We start from the raw sequence: 22,964 nt of genomic DNA, 5'->3' as shown, positions 1-22,964 counted from the left end.
GGAGCAAGTGAGGCTTAGACCGACCTCTTAGGTTTTATAGAGGGAGTGAACCAGACCGGTCCACCTGAACCAGTCTGGTTCGCTTTTGAACCATATGTCTGACCGTTCGATCTAGGGCTACACCGTTTGGATCAATCCAACGGCTGTGCTTGCTCCCTGTGATCCAGGTCTGTTGGGGTGGGCCTATTTTTCTGCGCAGACCACACTTCCTTGCAATTTTCTTGCTATTTCATCACTGCTTCTTGCTATTTGCACTCCTGTATGTCCAAAAACTTTGTTAAAAAATTCCTAAAAATTCCTATGTGATTTTAATATGTTTCTTGATACTTTTGTGAACATTTTACATGTTAGAATTAGTAAAAAATGTGCATGATGTAGCTTGTGTTTTGGATGTCTTTCTTGTTAAATTCTTGCAAATTTTTGCCCTATTTTGGTATGACTTTTTATCCAATTGATGCATGTGCTTGTTGTGTAACATTGTGAGGTGCTTGCCATTAATTTGTATCCTTGTGTTTACTGTTTGTGAATGTGGTTTGTCAATTACTTGTGTTGCAAGTTTTGTGAAAAATAAAGTGCCAAGTATGGCCTAAAATGCATCATGATTCATGACTAGGATATGTCCTTATTATTCTCATATCATTGAATGTGGTAAAACCTTTAGAAGATTGGCATGTTATGAGGATTATAGGTCATATACTTGGCTTAATGTCATGGTAAATTTTAGGTGAATCTTGCTTCTTTTAGAATTAGAACTTCATCTTTTTTTTTAAGTTTTTAGTATTTTCTTTTGCTTCTAAGTTTCCATTCTATCATGCCTTATTCTACTAACCATTTTGTTTCATGTTTCATGCATCCCATAAGCATCTCATCTCCCATTTCACATTCTTGGCTTTTATTTCCTTACACTTTAACTTTCATGCAAAGACTTAGTATGTAAAAGCTTAGGAATTCCTGTATTTTACTTTTATGCAATTTTAAATTTCTTGCAAGACCATAGAATGTAAACTAGGGCATGATGTAATAAGGACAATGGACTCTAATAATGTACACCGACACAAGCACCGACACATGCACACACCTCACTTTAGATATATGCTTAGGGTATGCATGTTTAGATGTATGTTTAGGATCGTATGTTTAGATGAATGCTTAGGCTTTACCCTTAGAAAAATCAATTTTCCAAAAAATATGAACCAACTTCACTCAAATCCTTTTTCATAATAAACCTTGGGATCAAAATCCCATTGAATTTTCCTTTTCTTTTCTTAACCAAATTTTAATGAATTTTAATCATACTTAGACCTTTTTGCAAAATAACTAATTCAACCTCACAATTTCACAATCTTATGCCCTTGAGGCCTCTTTTCCCATTCTTCAAAATCCCATTTTCAAACTTAAAATCAACCAACAAAAACGAAAACATCTTTGGAAGAGAACTACGGTGGATTTGATCCCTTAAATGGGTACGTAGGCAAGGAAACAAAATTCCTTCAATTCAAATAAAATAAAAATTCAAACACATTCTTCTCCCTCCAATTCTTCACTTAGAAAACTCTTAGGTGTAAATATCACTTTTAAATAGCATTTAAAAATAAAGCGCGCGCGTAGAAAGTAAAGACGGTTCCTATAGGATACTATAGTCGTTATGGGTGCCTAACACCTTCCCGTAGCGAAAACAACTCCCGGACCTCGATTCTCAAAGGTTTTGCTTACTTTTTCCCTTCCCGAGAAAAATGAGATATCACCGGTTTAAAAGGTTCAAACTTAATCAATGTTTGACACCCGAAAACCAAGATAAAACACTTAATAATGTCAATATATTTTAAATAAATAAAACAATTGACGGTATATTTTAATTATACTTATTATACGTTTGTTTGAAGTTAGTTGATCCAATGTTTATCGAGAGGAATATGTTGATCTTTTTTTTTTTCTTTTCTTGTGATGGAATATCTTGATCTCTGATCAAATATCAATTGGATTTATATGAAAATTTATTGTCTGTCCCTCCTATTTTTTCTTTAAATATCCCTCCATCCAAACTTACCAAAAGATAGCTCGTAGAAAAAATTAAGTTACAAATTTAGACATAAAGAAAATAGAATAAATGGAAGAATACACTTGAGGATGACAAAATCAAATTAACATTAACAATATTTGATTTTCTTTGTATAACACTATTTAGACTAAGCTCTCCAAAAGCAGTGACCGATAAATCATGAAATGAAAAGTTATAAATGAAATAAATCTCTCTCAAATCCCTCACAAGATATAATTAGTAATGGACCAACCCTAGCACAAGCATGATTGAGTATCTTGTGTTCTAATTACATTCAATCACTTGTATTTTCTCAAATAATCAGTGATGTTGAGGTGTCTATATCAATTTTTCATATTTAGACACTAACATAAACACGAGGAAAATTGGCTTTTGCGAAATTTGTTGTGATATCTTCGGTAATAGAAGCCACACTTGATTCTAAACACAGAAAATTTCAACCTCCTGAGTTTCCTAGCAGATTGTACTGCAATTTTCCTGAGACGGACAAAAGAACATTTGATTCTCTCGGAAAAGCTCTTCTTTCTACTGAATTGATAGCTTCTAAGAAACAATTGCCTCTTCTCCATCAATGTATAGTTCTGCTGCTCATGAGGGTAGCAGCAGTAATTAGAATAATAGCCAAATGAATCACTCCTAAACAATGGATTAGTGTTCATGTTCATGTTGTTGCTACGCTTCTGGTTTTGAATTAGAGACATGGTCATAGCGTTATACCCCCTAAAATGTTATAAACAGAAAAATACAAATAAAGATTTATGTGTCTAATAATAATAAATTTGAGTTGTGTTAAATAGTGTAGATACAAGAAACGGTTTGGTGAAAGATAAAGACAATAATAAAGTGTTCCATTACATGTTACAGAATGGATTCATGGGAGAGAAGAAAAGGGGTCTGAACTGTTGAATTTATACATACATGATACACGCACCTTTCTTGTTGTAGTTTGTTTGATACGCGACCAAACTTCTGTTGTGCGCCGCCGCAATGGCTTAAGGCATTGTCCTGTTTTTTTTTTATGGTTTCTCTTTGCCCTGTTGTGCACGGTATCTATCTCTTAAATACTGTTGTACGAATAAAAAAAACATTCCTTAATGGAATGAAGGTCACGTGCCTTTTGTTTTCTCCATTACATTTTTCTTTTGGTCAAATGCATCTAAAGGTCCTTTAAGTTTTTCGTTTTTCTCAAAGTAGTCTTTTAAGTTTCAAAAGTCTCAAACAAGTCTTTAAGTTTCAAAAGTCCCAAACAAGTCCTTTTAGTTTTTGAATCGTTTCAATCAAGTCATTTTAGAGGATGATGGTGATGATTCAGATGATAGCAACAAAGAGCGTTATCCACCATTTGCCATATGCCTAAAAAGATGACTAATTTTAAGTGGGTGTTAGGAGCCAGATTTGGTACCAAAGATGAGTTCAAGGAAGCAATTACCAACTATGCTATCTACAATAGGACTTGTTTGAAACGATTCAAAAACTAAAAGGACTTGTTTGAAACTTAAAGAACCACTTTGGGAAAAACGAAAAACTTAAAGGACCTTTAGATGCATTCATTTTCTTTTCTTTTCTATTTAACGTTTTCTTTATAAATTCCTTTTTCACCACAGTATTTCTTACAACAATGTTATATCTCTAGAAAAATAACATCAAGAATTTTTCAAGAATAAAGAGCAGTCAATCACAATGCACTATTTGCCACAATTTAAGGAGGTGTGGCTGAAAAATAGGAAGTGAACAAATAAATCATTTAATTAAAACTTGTCAGTTGTGTCTTGAAAAATTCTTGATATTATTTTTCTAGAGAAATAGCATTTTCTTATTTCTTATACTCATTCAACCATAATTTTCTCTATATCTCTCTTTCTATCACATTTTTCTCTCTCTTATTTCGCTTTCTCTCATGGTATGTACATATTTGGGTTGTCTAACAAATATTTTCCGTCTTTTTACTATGAAAAATGTTAACATTCAATTTAGTTCGTTGTGTAAGTAATCAAAATATGTAACTTTTGTATAGAAAGTTTTAGTATTTGACTTGTATTTTTAAGATGAAATTCGGTTTTGTATATTTCTTAAACAATGTTCTTAGTGTACTTATTATCATGCTCTTTTAATACTCCCTCCGGTCCTATTTATAAGAGAAACTTGGGTCAACAAATATTTATGTACCTAATTAAAAATTCAGTCAAAATGCATTAATTTTTGTTGACCCAACTTTCTCTTATACTCCCTCCGTTTCAAAATGAGTGTCGCTTTAGCCAAAAAAAATTGTTTCAAAATGAGCGTCGCTTTCAGTTTCCAATGCAATAATAACTTTTTCTTTTCAATTGTACCCTCCAATTAATACTCTGCACACTACTTCCAAAGTATTACTTTTAAAACTAACCAATAGTTAATAAGGATAATTTGGTAAAATAACCATTCTCTTTCTCTTAATCATTGCATTTCTTAATATGTGTGTAAACACCTAAAACGACACTCATTTTGAAACGGAGGGAGTAAATAAGAGTGGGGAAGTATTAACCATTCATCATTGTCTAATATATAGGGAATATGTACAATATTTTACTATATTTTTCATCCATGTATATTATTATAAATTTCATCCATATATATTTTTCGCTCTGTGCGTAACCATGGCATCATGCGTGAGTCCTAATTAAGACAATCACATGGTTGCATCATCTTTTTGTTGCCTTCATGGTATTCCTGAATTGTTTGGTTTACTATGTTACTTCAGAATCCAAAGCTTGTCCAATGGGGTACGTATAGCTAGTGTTTCTCCCATCCTGTGGGGCCAAATGCTTTGGTAATGTTAGAAACTGTCTAACTTAACCCATCGCGTGTTACAATAAATACAAGGAACACAATATGCATCCATGATCTCTGCACAGAACTGAAAACAGTACTAGTAGTAGTAAATATATGTAACGAAATGGCTAACTAAAAATTAGAAACAATGCCTTTGATAATATTGATGAGCAGTGCATTAAATAATAACAATTGGGTTTGTAAGCATGGTACGCAACGTGGGTGGCGTAACAATATAACGGTGTGCTTGTTCAAAAAGTTAGATAATCAAATTTGAGCTTAGTTATCTTAATTTAACCAATCAAAATGGAGGTGTATTTGGATTGGTACAACTAACTCTCTACGTCGTACCTGCAATTTCAAGCATTCCTACGCGCCTCTCTGCTCTGCTCTTTCTTCCAAATATAGAAAACATATCTGGTTTGAATTTCTCTGAGGTGTATCATTTGATCAACCTTATTTATTCAACTTAAGTCCTTTTTTTAATGATAAACTTAAGTCCTAAACATGTATTTACAGTTTCAAATTCACACGAAATTAAATTTGAATTAATCTCATTGCTGCATGAGTGCATGTGAATGTTGAGTTGAGGTGTCAACCTAGTCTAAATCTCTTAATAACGATGTTAATCAAATGATGTATTTTTTTATGCATAATCAAATGATGTCTATGTACTTCAACCTTTTGCTTAAAAATTGTTGACATCATAACTTCATCAGAGAGAAAAAAGTTACGTAAATTAAATAGAAATATTTTTGCAAAGAAGTCATTAATACGTGTAAAAGTTTAATAAAATAAAACTTATACTAGGGAACACAGAAAAAGGGAAAAAATTAAGTCTTATAACTGGAAATAGAGGTAGTAATTTGGTTCGTAATATTGAGATATTTTCACATTATTTAATCCTTACATTACATAAACTCCTCAGCCCCTTAAATTGAAAAACAAAGAAGTTCAATGTAGAATGGGTAAATTAGGGCAGTGTTTAAAAGCAATTTTTCAGGTGCAGAAAGTTTCTAAAATACGAAGAAAAAACTAAGAGTTAGAACACGAAAACTAGTACTATGAGACAGCCCTAACAAACAAAGAAAGCAACATGGACAAATTTCATTGAATTTTCCATTTGTGAATATACCCTCATCACTAATAAAGCAGTATCACCAACATTAATTGAACGGGATGCCAAAGGCGTAAACAACGACAATAAACTATAACATTAGTAAAATAAAAACGTCAATGGCTATAAGCATAAAGCCAATATGAACCCAACTCTACATAATGCATGGAAGAAAAGAATCAATAAATAAATTCAGTCAAATTTCTTGAGTATCGGTCATGTTTGAACTCTTGTATGTCAACAAACACGTTTTGTATCTACAATTGCACATAAGTGGATAGGACACAACCAACGGAGACAATTACAATATGAAGACCAAGACAAATAACATGGACCGTTTTGTTTGCTTGGGAATGGAGGCTGACAACGGGGTTTTTAAGATATAGATTGACACAAACGTATGTTCACTCGCAATCTGCTTAAATCCTTTCCTGGAATGTAAGAAACCACGCTTGAATCATAGTTCTCTCCGAGCCAAAAGAAAAACTGTTAGATGCCCATATCCTCTCTATAGCAAAAACATTTACCCAACCAACCTAGCTCTGAATGTTCCTTATCGATCACCTAAGACCGGCTTTATCTGCTGCAGGAACTTCTTCTGGGTAACTGGATACATCCAAGTCAATAAGTGTCAAATCATATGGTATGGACGCAGAATTGGACACATCCACAAGCAAGGAAGATTTGATTGCATCAGAGTTTGAAGCATCAGGCAGTGAACCAGAATTTGAGGGAGTACTACTATCAGAAGAGAAGCTTGTTAGTTGTATGTCATCTACCTTGTTTCCAGTTATATGCTTATTTTTTCTCACATTATCCATCTCTGGGCCAATCGGAACAAACGTTCGTGACCTGTACTTCCTTGTTCCTTCTTCCCCTTCACTGTGGTTGTAAAGAACATAATCATGATACGTTGGTGCGAACTGCCACAAATTTGAGTAGTATCAGGTTATTAATTGGAAGAAGAAGAAAAAACAAAGGCCAGAAATTTCAACACAAGGAACTATAAAATATGGACAGAAGTCACAGAACATATAAAGTGAGACTCACCTGATGGACTGTATCATGGTAAAAGTCATTCAACTTCAAAGCATGCCCAAGGCTAGCGGTCAAACCACGGGATCCACCTATATTAGCTCCAGCATATTCTTTGTATGGAAATGCATAAAAGTGGCCCACTGCAGCAATAAGCATCTCAACACAAATGATAAAATTTTGAAGTAAAGCAGCTTCGTCAGCATCCTGGATGAATCCCGACTTTGCAGCAAGAAAGAACAGCACCCCCTAAGAAATGAAAAACAAAAAATCATGTTGCTTCAAACCTTTAGTGTAAAAAGCAAATGCAATAAATAACCAACAAGCTAACATATAGGCTAGAGCCATCTTCAAAAAATTAATTTGATCCCACTACAAAGCAATTAACAAACCTTTTGCATGCAAATAAATAATACATAATAATATGACCATATGAATGTCAACTTCCTTTTTTATTACTATGACCATATAAACAAGCTTAGAATTTGATGTAAAATTAAGTAAAAACCTTGAGAAATAGAAAACAGGAGGTAAGTTAAAAATGTAGTTGGCTGATGACTTTCACAAACAAAAGGATCATCAAGGTACATTTTTCTCTGTATGCTAAACTTGGATGACCAAATCAATTATGGAGTAAAGATGGATAATCAAACAACACAAATGGTGCAGGACAAAAGTAGAGATGATAAAATACATATGATTCAAAATGTGTCAACCATCTGTTTAGTACTCCCTTGTGTATAAGAAAAAACAGTAAGTAAAAAAAAAAAAAAAAAGGTCATTGAAAGATTCAGAGTTGGTGAGTTTACTAATTGATACCAAATAGAAAGAACTATGAGGAATGAGAAGGACATAATCCAAAATAGATGTAGTGTGTGCTGGAATGAGGACACGGTAACACAGCTGAGACAGTACTATGATAAGTAGCGATTTAGAACAGAGCAAAGCCTTGACGGGCTAAACTATACAATGGAAGTGAAAATGAGAAGTGGGATCAAACCCACCCTGATAGCAACTTGAGAATAACATTATAAGATGGGATTTTTGGAATAAGCTTGAATGTTGAAAAGACGGTCAGCTCAGCAGAATGATTTTAACATACAATACAAAAAACAATAATAAATACAAAATACAATTCACAAGAAAAGTAAATAAGCTAACTCCAATTCCTAACAATAACGTGCAATGAATTCTAACACTACTTGGATAAGGGAAGAATAATTAATATATTCTATTTCTAGCAGTTCCGAATCCAAACAAGTTACTGATCATCTTAAGATCAAACAAGACATCCATATAAAAATTAGTTTTTATTTAACATGACATCAAGATCCTTTTTATGGTAACATAAAACAGAAATATAATTGCTACACTTCTCCTGTTCATCTAGCATCACAATACAACAGCAAAGAGATAGAGCCGAAAATATGAGAAAAGCATAGACCATAAAAATGAAAGATGTATAAAAATTACCTGCCAGTAAGTAAGGAATACAACAGACTTTATGATAATAAACTTTGGGACTGGATTGAATGGCTGAAGCAGATCCTTGCATGCCACGTAAAACAATGCAAGAGCATAGAGAGCCATTGTATATGAGAATGTATAGATGATTGTGAGATACAAGTATGACTGCTTTGGATTGAAATTCCCATCCTTGTATTTCCCCTTAGCGTAAAGAATAAGTGTAACAACAACTAAAATGGGCTTCAAAATCACAAACTGCAAACACCCTTGCTTGCACTTACGTATGAAACGCCTACAATAGAAGTTTTAGAGGTGAGAAATTAAAAGTGTATTTCCATACAGTGGGCCACATGTGTCATCCTAGCCTCTTAAAGTTTTTTTTTTTAAAAAAAAAAAAAGGTAATTAGAAACATCTATGAAACAAATTCAAAGGCTCAGATCTCAAGGTATATATAACCATTTTCAGGCACGACAACTTTTAATCCAAAAATATGAATCAGATGCAAACTTACCCATCCAAAGGTATAGGAGGAAAGCAACAAGTCATCAGACAGACTGACGGCTTCAGAACCCGACCACTCAAACTTATAACAACTGATCCAGGACCACCAACCCATGCTAGACAAAGTGACAGGAAATTGTAAATGACCCAAGCTTCATAGCTGAAACAGTTGAGAAGAGAAACTGGTCAACAAATTGCACTTAGCTAATCAATATATCTCAAAATTAATTATAATTTCAAATTCAGGACAGACAACAATTGTCAGGGTGAACTTAGATTACGGAATTAAAGTTAGCTGAAAAGCAAAAGAAGATACCACAACAACCAAGCCTTATCCCACTAAGTGGGTTCGGCTGCATGGATCAAATTACGCCATAGTGTTCTATCATAAATCATATTTTGATCCAACTCATTAATCTCTAGATCTTTCTTAATAGTTTCTCTTATAGTTTTATTCCTCTACCTCTAGCAAAAGAAAATACAAAAGAATAAAATAATGTTAAAATAGAAAATGAAGGGGGGAATCGCCTTCCCACTCTTGTGATTGCACGGGTAAGAGCTGCTACAGCTTTAGCAGCAAATCGCTACTCCTATCATTAGAAAAATAAACATACCCCAATGACAATTTTTTAGATATACTCCAAAGAATAACCAATGAACTAGAAGGACTAGATGCACTTTTTATCCTACGAACATGGACTCTATCTACAACATGCTACCATACTAGAGACTTCATCGTAAACATATCAAGGGTTTTCTCAACAGAAAGATACACCTAGAACCTTAAATCAATCATGATGTTGTGCTTTTTAAAAAATGACAATAGCTATGTATGATATATCACTGGTAATCATTTAAGCACCCTTAATCACAACCAACAAGTTGAACCATGAAACAGGGAGGAAAAAAATATACGGAAGAGATGTTCAGTCTAAATAACAGCAACAACAAAGGCAAACTGATAAATACATTAGTAATACAGATAACTTACACTTCACGGATTGAATTAAAGTAGATTGAAAGCCGCGGTAAAACAAGGGACAAGAAAGACATCAGTGCATAAACCTGTCAGAGAAAATTAAAGTTTAGTGTCTGTTTGAACTTTGAATTGCATCATGAGAAGAAGCGTCACATTACAAAAAATAGTAATAATCCCATTAGATTTTCAAGAGCACTTATGAAAATGAAGAAGAAATCAAAGGACCTAATAAGAGACTGTTGGTGCAGAACCAAATAGGTAAAACATGGGTAATTCAGTCAGTGAGGTGATAAAAAGTTCCACAATTTACAACTTTCTATATTGAGATAATTGACTTGTGATCTAAATTCCTTCACCCCATTTTGACCTTCCAAGTTCAAAACCCTTTCAACTAAGTGAAAAACAATGAATGTAATTTGACATTTCAACAGTGACACATTTAAGGTTAGGTTAATAATTAATTATCTAAGCTAATAAAAAAACTAATCAGTCCAATTAACAGACACCAATGAAAAAACCTAGTAGGAAAGGAAATACATAAACAATGAAAAACGTGGATAACAAACATTGAAGGAATAAGAAGAGAAGTAACTCACCGGAACCATGAAAACGATGCGAACAATGAAACGTTGATAAGTAGGTTCAGTATAATTGAGAAGGTGTCTGTAAATGTGAAGAATAGCCAAAGCAATTGCACCGACGGTGCAAAAGAAAGCGATAACATAGAAAAAAAGCGGAAGCAGTACCCCCATTATCTCAACCCTAATTGGTGAGGATTGAGATCAGTAAAAACGCGTAAACCCTAGCCAGAATCAGATCCGAGAAGATCGAATATGATAGATGATGAAAATGATTGAAGAAGAAAGAAACAATAATGGCGACTGTTGTTGGCTTCGGTAACAAGGAAAATGAAGTGCCAACGATGACCCGAAATTGAAAATTACTACTTTTCTTTGTTTCTAACAGCTGTGTTGTGCTGCCTTCTACTTTTCGGTTTTCAGAAACCACCACACCCGATAACCCAAACGTGTGTGTCTGTGTGTGTGTGGGAATTGGATTCATCGCACGCCATCGGAATCATTAATAGTCGTCCGATCTTAATTTGATGGTCCACAAAAAAAACAGACTTTACTTTTTATTTTATATTTTAAAATACAAGATCAAATGATTATTAGTGACCGATTACAAAAATGCATTAAAACATTGACAATAGGAAAAGGTGATTCGTATATCATTTTGATATACACCATTAGTTTCATTACCAATTTTTTTTGGGTCATTTTAACTTGTGCTCTTAGGGCACAAGATAAGAAACTTAAAATAGAATTAAATAATAAATTTTATATTGAGAAAATAACGTTTTAAACTTTTAACTTGTGCTCTTAGGGCACAAGATAAGAAACTTAAAATAGAATTAAATAATAAATTTTATATTGAGAAGATAACGTTTTAAACTTTTAAAGTATTGAATGCACAATTTTCAAAAAAAAAATTTCACATTTGGTTTCTTAACTTATGCCCCAATGGCACAAGTTAACATTTCCCATTTTTTTTTATATAAGTTTGTCACACTTATACGTTGTATGTTATGGTGAGAAATAATTTGTTGTGAGTGTAACTTCTTTCACAATAACACTTTTGTTCCATTAACATTAAATATTAATTAAATTTGATTCTTTGGTAAAAAAATAAAATAATAATTCTTTCAATTGAATCAAATTTACAAATTATTATCGTAAGCTTAACTTTCAGTTGGTATGGACAATGCATAATATATACAAAGTCCGGAATTAAAACCCCGACTACCACTAAAAAATTTTACAAATTATTAACATTAAAATTTTAAAAAATTTAGTTTAATGTATTTATTTTAATTAATTTAATGCATTTAAATATTTATTTATTCGCACGGTTTTAAATTAGATGATAACTTTTAAATATTCTGTTACTGATTTTTTCAAAAATCGATAGAGATGTTGATAGTGGACCAAACTGAAATTTAATGAGTTGGTCTGATATATGTTTTCTTTATATTTTCAAGGGTTGGTTGTTGAAATAGTCATATTAATCTACACATAGTTTAGAAACAGTCCCTGTGTAAAGAAAAACATAGATTATACTCATATAATTTGAGATTCTTCGAATCTTGTTCATCTGGCAGCTCGGTCGCACAAGAGGCATTAACATGGCAGAAAATCTTGCCACATTGATTTTTTATGACGTGGCAAAAAAATAATTGGTCCATGTTTATTTTTTTTTCTTTGTTTCAGACCCTTGTCACGCTTTTCTTTAGCTTAATATGAATACAATTTCTTTGTCATTACCATTTTTCTTTCCTTTTGAACTGAGCGTCATGACAATGAATAACAATCTTGAGACCCTAAAACTCAATTTATATAGATTGAAATTATTTCAAACTAATGAGAACGAGAAAAAATTCATGTTAGCCTTAAAAAACTCTAATAAATTAAACATGATTGGATTGAGTTGGATATCACGAGGTTGGAGCTTTGTATACTCAAAAGTTTCCACAATATTCAGTTCAATCTTAACTAATTATGATGTAACAAAGACGTAACTATAACAAAGACGTAACTAAGTTGGTTGTCTTTGTCTGCATTTTATTATCTTTCTTTATATTCTCAAAGTCGTTAACAACATAACAGCGTACAGGTTTGTATCATTTAAGGGAGCTAGTGTGTTGTGTCATTATGTATAAATTAGAGAACAATGTGCGAAAGATTAGAGGAAGAAGTGTTTATTAATGTCGATAATTGACACCACTTGTCGTGCGACATATCAAGAACTCAATGTGTTCAAGTTGGACGAAGAAGAAATCATTGAATAAAAGTTTTGAAGATTCCAAGCAATCGTTAATGACCATTGATCCCTATAAGCAATATTCCACAAATCGAGTGCTAACTTGTAAATTCGAACGAGTTTAGGTGACAAATTAAATTAACTATGAGGTAAAATCATTTTTCTTGGAATTGGATTATGCAACGAGTCTAAGTGAGTTAACTCGTTGCAAACTCGCATAAACTCGTCCGAGTTTAGCAATTTTACCTTTTAATAAAACACTTTTTTGCGACCCTTTTTTTGGGTCAATTGTTTTCAAGTCAAGGCCACTTGAATTCTTCCTTTCAAGCTCTCAAACATCGATAATGTTCCCCCTTCCCACAAACATAGTAGTTTTTAACATTTTCCTTTCCAAACAAAGAGACATTTATTCTCAGTTCAAAAACCCTAAGTTTCTACATTACGAATTCTGACGCCGGCAAGGGTCGCAATCGTGATGGCTGCTTTTATTGTTAGTGGTGGCAGACATCATTTTCAAATTTTGACTTAAGAAAAACAGAGTTTCAAAAGGTTAGTGGTTCAAACTTCAAAAGTTCATATCAGACCATCATACTTTGTTTTTTCCTTTCCTTTATTCTTTCTTTTCCCATATATTTTTACTTGGAATATTGATTTATATTTCTATTTATATAGATTGCTATTGTAAATGTGTGATTGGGCATACTTTGCCTTTATAATCAAGTCATATTTTGTATTATTGATATATTTACAATATTATATAAGTTTATTCCCCTCATAAAAAATATTATATTAGTTTATAATTGTCGTGTATATAATATTTTTTTATAGAATTTTAATTTTAGGTAAAATCGTACGAGTTTACCTAGGTAAAACGAGTTGAAGTGAACTCTCAAGTTGTAAAATCATGCCTGTAAGGAGAACCATGCATGGATCAAAACTCAATTACAATCTCTTGTCAATTCTTGAACTTTTATACCAAATCAAGCGAAATATAAGATCTTAAGGTAGTTCTTGTTATATACGTTGAAAGCAAGTGGAAAAAAAACTTTTTTTTTTTTTTTTATAATTGTCATTGTATTTTTTTATAATTAAATTTATACTTTAGAAAATCAGCTTAAAAATAATATCGAAAATCATATTAACTATTATTAGCTAAACTAAACTACACATTAGTGTTGTATATGTCAAAATATGAAAATCAATACTAAGTCATTGAGATTAACCACGTGCTTAACACGGGTCGCTACACTAGTATTTAATAAATCTCAGTTATTTAAAAAACACTTTTGAATTTTCAACGATGGAAAACAAACCACTAAAAATATAAAGTAGATTAGAAAATTATCGTTATTTCTTAATCTTTAGTTCAAAGAACGTACCCCATAAACAAATAAAAATCCACACACCAGAACGATCCATGTATAATTAGATCCAACCCGAGTAAAAATCTCTTGCAAATGTGAGTATTAATTTTCAAATTATGCTTTTTACCCAACATATTTTGCTCATTCCCAACTGAAATTCCCAAAATACCCTTGTGTGTGTTAACTCACGTTAGTGTTAAGTATGTGTGACTTAACTACGCTACGTGAGTTAACTCACATATAAATTTACACATAAATTTACACTATCGTAGATTTACACTAGCGTGAGTTAACTTACGCAGATAATTACTCTAGAGTGAGTTAACTCACGCAAGGACATTATAGTCATTTTAGCTGGGAATGATCCTTTTTTGTCGGGTAAAGAGCAGAATTCTGAATTTTCTTTATGGCTTAATTGCACTTTTGGCCCCCTATCTTTCCAAAAGTTGTGGTTACAGCCCCCTAACTAATTTAAATACAAAACAGCCCCCTAAGTATTGATTCTTTGGCAGTTTTGGCCCCCTGGTCCATTTTTGACTTGGTCTTTGATGACGTGGCACCCAAACCCCTTATGTTTGGTGCCACGTGGATATTTGTTTATTTTTTATTTTTTTAAAATATTGCAGGCTTTTTTGGCTTTTTTAAATTGGAGGAAATTTAAAAAAGAAAATAGACATTTCTCAGCCACCTGAAAACCATGGTTCTCTCAAAAGCAACATTTCTCAGCCATGGCTCTCTCAAAAGCAACAACAAGAAGCTGCCGCAAGCAACCAACATCGAACCCCCTCTCTCTGCCCTTAACCGCAGCAACCAACAACAATCACCCAATCCAAACCCTAAATCACAATCCCCACCCTACTATCCATACCAATGGGCTTCTTTGGATGATTTTGGCCCTCTTTTTGGGTCTTTGAGGAAGCTTACAACCTTTCATAGCAAGAAAATCTTCTTCTTTCTCTTTGCTTGAGAGAGTAATGTAAAGCTTAGGCCAAACAAGAGCTTTTTCTTCTCCATTGATAACATCGCAGGTGCCTTTACCGGTGTCCTCTGCTGACCCCCTCGTTGTGTAGTACCGATCTTCCTTCTCCGGCGACACTTATTTTCTGTTATCTCCGGCCGCCGGCCGTAGAATAGTCCCATCGGAATTCCTGCATACCAAAACTTCCAATCAAAATCACATAAAAAAATTGAAAAAAACATCAAAATTTCAGACATTTTAATAGAAATCAGAGATCCAATAGCCTTCTGAAAGAAAAAAAAAAAAACTCCATCAAAGAACAGAATACAAGTTTATATCATCTGGGTATGCAAAAAAAATCGATTTTTACATCTTTAAAACACCAAAAATCAATTTTTTATCTTTCTTTTTCTATGAATCCAAACGCTTAAAAAATGGAATTTTTACCCTCACTTTTTATGCTTATCTTCACTGAGAAAATTCCCCATTAACCAACCAAATGAAAACACCATCATTACATTGAATTGTTGAATAAACAACATCCAAAAGAATCATTTTTTCTTTTACTCGAAATCAAACAAGGAATGAAAAAATTGTAAGTTTTTCTTTTTAGCAACCAACAAGACTGAAACACCATCATTTTTCACAAACCAAAATCCAGATTTTTTTCCAGAGGAACCAGAAAGGAAGAATAAGATGAAGATGAAGAGAAAAAGAATCTGAGAAGATCCATTTGTTATGGTCGTTTTCAACAACCTTGTGAGACGATTAGGTTGTAAGCTTCCTTTTTTTTTAAAAAATTTCCTCCAATTTAAAAAAGCCAAAAAAGCCAGCAATATTTTAAAAAAAATATAAAATAAACAAATATCCACGTGGCACCAAACATAAGGGGTTTGGGTGCCACGTCATCAAAGACCAAGTCAAAAATGGACCAGGGGGCCAAAACTGCCAAAGAATCAATACTTAGGGGCTGTTTTGTATTTAAATTAGTTAGGGGGCTGTAACCGCAACTTTTGCAAAGATAGGGGGCCAAAAGTGCAATTAAGCCTTTCTTTATCTATCAACAATTTGACCGAAGGATCCATGTATAGTTAGATCCGACCCGAGTAAAAATATCTAAAGTATAAGTACGAGTTTATTTAATTAAGATGCGAGTTGGAGGTTTAAAAGACCATACATTCCATTCATTCTCCAACAAAATCTTCTTCCATTTCCCCCCTTATCCTTTATTATCTCTTTCCCTTCTTTCTTCATTTTTTCATTCTTCTTCTTGTTCTTTCTCTCAGAAGAAGAACGAAGAACCATATAAATGGCTTCCATAACCGCAATCGGTGCTTCCACTGCATGCAAACTTCCCTCTCTCGAACTCTACAAAAAACACAAACTAACTTCCATTTCCACTTCCTCCGTTAAATTCCACTTTTCCGACGGTAACAAATCCCGGCACATCAACCGTCTCGCCAATTTCAACTCCTCTGATAGGTTTCTTCCTTCCGCCGTCGCTACTCCTAATTCTTCATCTTCTTCACTTCTCAGTGACGAAGCATTTAAAGGATTAGGCTCTGGCTTCGACGGAGAATCTGAAGACGAAGATTTTCCGTCACGAACTACTTCTATTGACGCTGATGAACTCGACATTTCTAAACTCGATTTGCCTTCGCAGCTTGTTGATTCGCTACGTGACCGTGGGATTACTCAGCTTTTTCCTATTCAGGTTCGTTAACAAAACTTAGCATGTTAATTTGAACGATTTTGTTCACTGTGAATAATTATTGATTTTTTTTTTTGTGTGTGTGTGTGTGTGTGTAATTAGAGAGCGGTGTTAGTACCTGCACTAGAAGGTAGAGATATTATTGCTCGTGCAAAGACTGGAACAGGGAAAACACTGGCTTTTGGAATTCCTATCATTAATGGTTTAGACGATGGTCAAGATTCAGGTCCTTACAGTCACAGGTAATCCTCATTCGTTGATGATTTTATGCTATTTGCAATAACAATGTGACAGTATCATGTTAAAGCCTAGTTTGGATAAATAGCTTAATTAAGTGCTTATAACGTAAGTGCTTATCATATAAATGCTTGTGTATAAGATATTTCTAAAACAAAAGATAGAATAAATTCAAACTGTTTTTATACAAGTTAGAGGCTGTTTTCAGAAGCTATCTAGCAAAGCTTCATCTTATAAACATGCCATAAGCTATTTCCATTACATAAGCTCTCCCAAACAGTCTTCAGGCCTGTTTGGATTGGCTTATTTGAGCTTATATACTGACATAAGTTTTGTGAGACTATTCGGGAGAACTTATAAAAACATCTTATGACATTTTTCGTAAGCTTTTTTCGGCTTATTTTTATAAGTTCTCTAACATAGCTTGGGGAAACAGCTTATAGCATATACAAAAACAATTTAATTTAATTTAATTTTATTTTATCTTTTGAAAACAATGTAATGACCAAGCGCTTATCATGATATAAGCTGTTTAACCAAATAGGGCTTTACAAGTGCTTATGTCAGTAGATAAGCTCAAATAAGCCAATACAAACATATGCTAATTAATGGTAATTTCATGTCATACGCAATAGCGATACTATTCTATTAGTTTTGATTTCATGTATGTTTCACGTGTATGTGTTTGTTTCTTTGTTGTTAGGCGTCTTCCTAGAGCTTTGGTACTTGCACCTACCAGGGAGTTAGCAAAGCAAGTGGAGAAGGAGATAAAAGAATCTGCGCCTTATCTCAAAACTGTTTGTATTTATGGAGGTGTTTCTTATGTTACTCAACAGAGTGCACTTTCGCGTGGTGTTGATGTGGTTGTTGGAACGCCTGGTAGGCTGATCGACCTCATCAACGGGAACACACTCAAGTTGAGTGAAGTTGAGTATTTGGTACTCGACGAAGCTGATCAGATGCTTGCTGTTGGGTTTGAAGAGGATGTAGAAGTCATTTTGGAAAAGCTTCCAGCAAAGAGACAGAGCATGCTTTTTTCTGCAACCATGCCTAGTTGGGTGAAGAAATTGGCCAGGAAATACTTGAACAATCCATTGACAATTGATTTGGTACGTTGTTCTTACTTCAGGCTTCTATTCTCCGAATATACATAGAATATAGCCAATTGATAACTGTTTGTTTGTACATGCTTCTGCCTTTGCTTCTTTTCCTTTTCCCCCTATCAAACATAGCTTTAAATATTGTTGATTTCAGGACACTGCCATCAAATGGTTTGTGTGCCATAATTGTGCACAACATTTATGGCATTTTAGGATAATAGTTGAATCATAATTATGATGCTTTTTTATCCAAAAACAATAGATTACAATCATGATGCTTTCCCGTTTTCTTTTAAAAAGGTTGGTGATGAAGAAGAAAAGCTTGCTGAAGGGATAAAACTATATGCTATATCGGCCACTTCCACTTCAAAGCGAACCATTCTTTCTGATCTTATTACCGTAAGTTGCCAGTTGAATTTTTTCTTTCATAGTTTGATGTTCTGTAGCCCCCGTATTCTGTGTGTTCTGTTTAGTCACGACATTGTGTAATAGTATTGCATTGCTGTTTTTTTACTTTTTGCTAGTTACCCGCTCTTGTAACCAAAAGTTTTGATATATTGTAACAATTTAAAGTTATATCAATTAAGATTCAATGTTACTGTTGAGTATATTTACACACGTAGCCATTCCTTCCTACACATAAGTTTATGACTGTTATTATTCTACAACTCATGTAGCTGTTGGGAATCTTGAATATATTAAATCTGTCAATTAGTTTAATATTTCTGATGTGCTTCAAGCTATTATTTTTTGTCGCGGTATCATTTGTACCATATGCTTTAAGCTAAGGTGCTCACTAATTTTATTAAATCTTACTGTGTCTTTTAGGTTTATGCAAAGGGTGGGAAGACTATAGTTTTTACGCAGACAAAAAGAGATGCTGATGAAGTATCATTGGCATTAACAAATAGTATCACTTCTGAAGCACTGCATGGTGATATATCTCAGCACCAGAGAGAAAGAACATTGAATGGTTTCAGACAAGGAAAATTTACAGTGCTTGTTGCAACTGATGTTGCATCTCGTGGACTTGATATTCCCAATGTTGATTTGGTACGTTCATAGGTTGCTCTGCAGTCCGCATTCTACCACTCCATTCCTGCTTTTGGTTCTATATGCATATGTCCATAATGTTTTTGTTCATTCAGTTTATACCAGGGCTGGATTAATAAAGTGAACCGCTTGAAGTTTTTTACTTTGGACTGTGGGGTTTTTAATTGGGGATTCAGGATCTAACTACCAGTTTTTCGGAATAGGGTTTAATAGTTTGAATTTTTTTGTTATCTTAACCCTCGATTGAGTTAGGACTTATTGCCTACTCTGAGGTATGATTTGTCGGCTCGTTGGGTTGCTTGTCCAAGTAAAATTAAGGTTGCCTGTTTTATTGAGAAGATGATTTCTACTAAATTCAACCTTTTCTTCAATCTGTTTTCAGTGTATACACTATCTCATCTGACACGAGAGTTAGAGTTTTATATTTGAATGAATTGTGAAATGTGCACATAAATATTTGAATTTTAAGGTCGTTGTTTAATTGTTTCATCCCGATCTCTATAATACTGTTATTTTAATTCTAAATTTAACTCTTAAGATTCTTATTTATGCCTTGGTCAAGTATTGAAATGCAATTGCAATCTGTACTCGACATATTGAACATAGATGAACTTATTGGTCTTATATTTTTCATTCAGATTATCCATTATGAACTTCCCAATGATCCCGAGACTTTTGTACATCGCTCTGGCCGTACTGGCCGTGCAGGAAAGCTAGGTACTGCCATTCTGATGTTCACAGGTAGCCAGAGGAGAACAGTTAGATCCCTTGAGCGTGATGTAGGTTGTAAATTTGAATTTGTTAACGCGCCGTCTGTGGAAGATGTTTTGGAGTCATCTGCTGAGCAAGTTGTTGTCACGCTTAATGGAGTTCATCCAGAGTCTATTGCATTTTTCACCCCAACTGCACAGAAACTGATTGAAGAAAAAGGAACAACTGCCCTTGCAGCTGCACTGGCACAGCTGAGTGGATTCTCCCAACCTCCGTCTTCCCGGTCTCTTATCACCCATGAACAGGTATTGGAAGCTTGCGTTTCTTCTATCTGCTGCATTTGTTTTAACTGAATAAGGGGCTGTCTGTTACAGATTATTTTGTTATAAAATAATTTTTTTTAAAGTTATTTTATAAATGTTTCCATTTATTTGTTACAGCTTTTAAAGAAATAGATTCTAAAACCTGATTAAAAAAAAAGTGAAGCTACTGTCACAAAAATCACTTGGGATTGGTAAGAGAGAAAACAAGTTATTCACCAAAACAAAAAAGAGAGAAAATAAGTTTAAAAAGGTGGAGTTACCTTCCTGACAAAAAGGTCCTGATTGAAATTCTAATATTCTAACATTTGTCCTGATGGTACCCTATCCTCCCCATTTGTTTATGGCAACTGCACTACTCCAACGGTCATTCTCCGTCAACCTCCTCTTGCACAACTCTCTCGCTGGCAATATGCCCCTCCTTTCTTTAGTTTCTCTGTCTCCCTTTTATTATCTACTGCATATTTTTTCTTTTATGCATGTGTCCGTTTTGTTTTGTTTTTCCGAGTTTTTCTTTCTTTTAGTTAACGGGTGTGGGGGTATCGTATACCTAATTAAAACTGTCTTGTATTGCAGGGATGGGTTACATTGCAATTAACTAGAGATTCAGAAAATTCTCAAAGATATTTTTCAGCAAGATCAGTCACTGGGTTTCTTTCTGATGTATATTCCAAAGCTGCTGACGAAGTTGGAAAAGTTCATTTAATTGCGGATGAAAGGGTTTGTATCTGAGTTAAATTCGTTTCTTTGCTTGTCTTTCTTGGAACTCCAATGTTATCGGGAATCCACCTGCATTGTTTAAACTGTTGACACTTTTTTACATTGCCAATGCCTAATATCAGGTTCAAGGAGCCGTTTTTGATCTTCCAGAGGACATTGCTAAAGAGTTACTTGACAAGGACATACCAGCTGGAAACACTATTTCCAAAGTCACCAAGGTAAATTACAACATTTGCCAATATTTAATTTTGTAAATCTTTGTCCATTGTTTGTGGCATGCCTGTTTTTTCTCTCAACCTAAATGTCATAATTTGGCATCCATTCATTGCATTATTACTGATATATAAAAACATGTTACATGTGCCACTTTGCATTGGCAGTTACCTCCTTTGCAAGATGATGGGCCTCCAAGTGATTTCTATGGAAAGTTTTCCGACAGAGAACGAAGTAACCGAAGAGGAGGTTCTAGGGATGGGAGAGGTTTTAGATCCTCGCGGGGATGGGATGGAGGTCGAGGCTCTGATGATGATTTTGGTGACTCGTCTAGGAGGGGTGGGAGAAGTTATAAATCTGGCAATAGCTGGTCCAAACCAGAAAGAAGCAGTCGGGATGATTGGTTAATTGGAGGCAGACAATCGAGCAGATCTTCTTCATCACCGAACAGGTTATAATATAGAAGTTATAATAATTCTTTTTATTGGTGTCAGTTAATTTTCTTCCTTTCCAAGTTGCATAATGAGCCTTATCTGCTTGAAATCAACCTATGTTTAACCGGCATAACATTTGAATGTACATTGCAGAAGCTTTGCAGGGACCTGTTTTAATTGTGGGGAATCTGGGCATCGAGCGTCGGACTGTCCAAACAAGCGAGGCGGCTTTTTTTAAGCCCTCCCATCAATTTACTTTTGGGCATTGCTTTGTCCAATGAAGTGAGCTGAGGTCACTGCTGTTGGCCTATTGGGGCCAGGAAAGTTCAAAGATGCATCCCAAAATAATTACAGAACTGATATTTATTTGCATCTCACATGTTGGCGGAATCTCCTTAGGTATCTCTTTTCTCGATCCTTGTGTTTTTCAGTCTTGATATAGAATTTAGTAGTATTCGATAAGAACAATTAAAAGCATGGTTTTGCATTCTTATTTTTGGGGAAGGAAGAAGGGGAGGGAGGGGGGGGGGGGGGGGGGGGGGGGGGGGGGTAGTTGTATACTTGTATGGTCCTGTATTCTCTACTAATGTTGTAATTTATTTTCAATCTTAGCAGTTTAGAAGCAGATAGACAGGGATACTTTTAAATTAATTGAATTTTTTATTAGTTTACCATACGCAGTGCACGAATTTTATGCTGATGTTATTTGGGTCTTTCTTAGTTTAGATGTTTCTTGCTTTCGGTTGAGTACTATTTCAAACTTTTATGTCATAAACATAAATTTAGGAGATTGAAACATAAGTAAAATTTATTTAACATTCGAGTCTATCCTTCTGATTTTATCCTATTTGAATGTGAATATAATGTTGTAACCCAAAAAAAAAAGAACAAAAGAAATATGAATATACATTGTTTAAAAGACAGAGCAGCTGCATTAAAACATTCTTCCCCATCCTCACTTCATTTAAAACGTCACAATAGTTTACTAAATTACGTTACTCTTCAATAATGATGTCATCTGATATTTTTATGGATAAGGTATTTTCAAAGCTTGAATCATACAGTGGCAACTGCATAGTCTTACCGGCTTGTGATTTTAAACTCGTAAAAATTATTAGTGGAATAAATGATCAGTTAAGGTTGTTATTCTTTCCTTTTTTTGTTTTTTGGTAGAAGTTTGTTGCTCATTATTTGATTTAGCCCCAGAAGAATGTAATAGTGCGATAATATTTACAGACGAAGAAACACGAAATCTGATTTGGCGTGATTTTGGAATTTGTCCGGTCCGTTTTTGGTGCAATACATGTTTTTATGTGGTGAATGGAATAGTTTGCTAAACCATGAAGATCATGGTCA

At 34.0% G+C, this 22,964-nt stretch overlaps 3 protein-coding genes and 1 long non-coding RNA gene across 5 annotated transcripts; 1 reads left to right on the top strand and 3 right to left on the bottom strand.

Moving 5' to 3' along the window:
* Positions 1 to 2,128: 2,128 nt before the first annotated feature.
* LOC146911224 (uncharacterized) lies at positions 2,129 to 3,129 on the bottom strand. Its single transcript, XM_085724918.1, has 2 exons — positions 2,991 to 3,129; positions 2,129 to 2,779 (listed from the first exon to the last, which is right to left on the bottom strand). The coding sequence occupies exon 2, from the start codon at positions 2,764 to 2,766 to the stop codon at positions 2,404 to 2,406; it is 363 nt and encodes a 120-aa protein (XP_085581044.1). The 5' UTR covers positions 2,767 to 2,779; positions 2,991 to 3,129; the 3' UTR covers positions 2,129 to 2,403.
* Positions 3,130 to 6,058: 2,929 nt separating this feature from the next.
* Positions 6,059 to 10,935, bottom strand: LOC146911223 (uncharacterized). 2 transcript variants are annotated; one of them, XM_085722916.1, is made up of 6 exons: positions 10,564 to 10,935; positions 9,980 to 10,053; positions 8,999 to 9,148; positions 8,493 to 8,778; positions 7,035 to 7,268; positions 6,059 to 6,907 (listed from the first exon to the last, which is right to left on the bottom strand). In XM_085722916.1, exons 1-6 carry the CDS (start codon positions 10,717 to 10,719, stop codon positions 6,545 to 6,547), a joined length of 1,263 nt encoding a protein of 420 aa, XP_085579042.1. In that variant the 5' UTR covers positions 10,720 to 10,935; the 3' UTR covers positions 6,059 to 6,544. The 2 variants fall into 2 exon arrangements, with proteins under 2 accessions (XP_085579042.1, XP_085579043.1); XM_085722917.1 differs by lacking the exon at positions 10,564 to 10,935 and adding an exon at positions 10,193 to 10,468.
* Positions 10,936 to 14,695: 3,760 nt separating this feature from the next.
* Positions 14,696 to 15,891, bottom strand: LOC146911222 (uncharacterized). The gene is made up of 2 exons (XR_015018486.1): positions 15,557 to 15,891; positions 14,696 to 15,299 (listed from the first exon to the last, which is right to left on the bottom strand). It is a non-coding gene; the product is annotated as an uncharacterized LOC146911222 (long non-coding RNA).
* A 366-nt stretch (positions 15,892 to 16,257) lies between these two features.
* On the top strand, positions 16,258 to 22,308 carry LOC146911221 (DEAD-box ATP-dependent RNA helicase 3, chloroplastic-like). The gene is made up of 10 exons (XM_085722884.1): positions 16,258 to 16,823; positions 16,923 to 17,062; positions 17,761 to 18,166; positions 18,458 to 18,556; positions 18,986 to 19,210; positions 19,849 to 20,226; positions 20,818 to 20,961; positions 21,084 to 21,179; positions 21,342 to 21,625; positions 21,762 to 22,308. The coding sequence occupies exons 1-10, from the start codon at positions 16,419 to 16,421 to the stop codon at positions 21,844 to 21,846; spliced, it is 2,262 nt and encodes a 753-aa protein (XP_085579010.1). The 5' UTR covers positions 16,258 to 16,418; the 3' UTR covers positions 21,847 to 22,308.
* Positions 22,309 to 22,964: the final 656 nt, after the last annotated feature.

Source organism: Medicago sativa, chromosome 7 (genome assembly GCF_051527215.1).
Source record: "Medicago sativa cultivar Bolivia chromosome 7, Bolivia_mono, whole genome shotgun sequence".
Classification (NCBI taxonomy): domain Eukaryota; kingdom Viridiplantae; phylum Streptophyta; class Magnoliopsida; order Fabales; family Fabaceae; genus Medicago; species Medicago sativa.
This window is presented reverse-complemented; position numbering and strand designations above follow the sequence as displayed.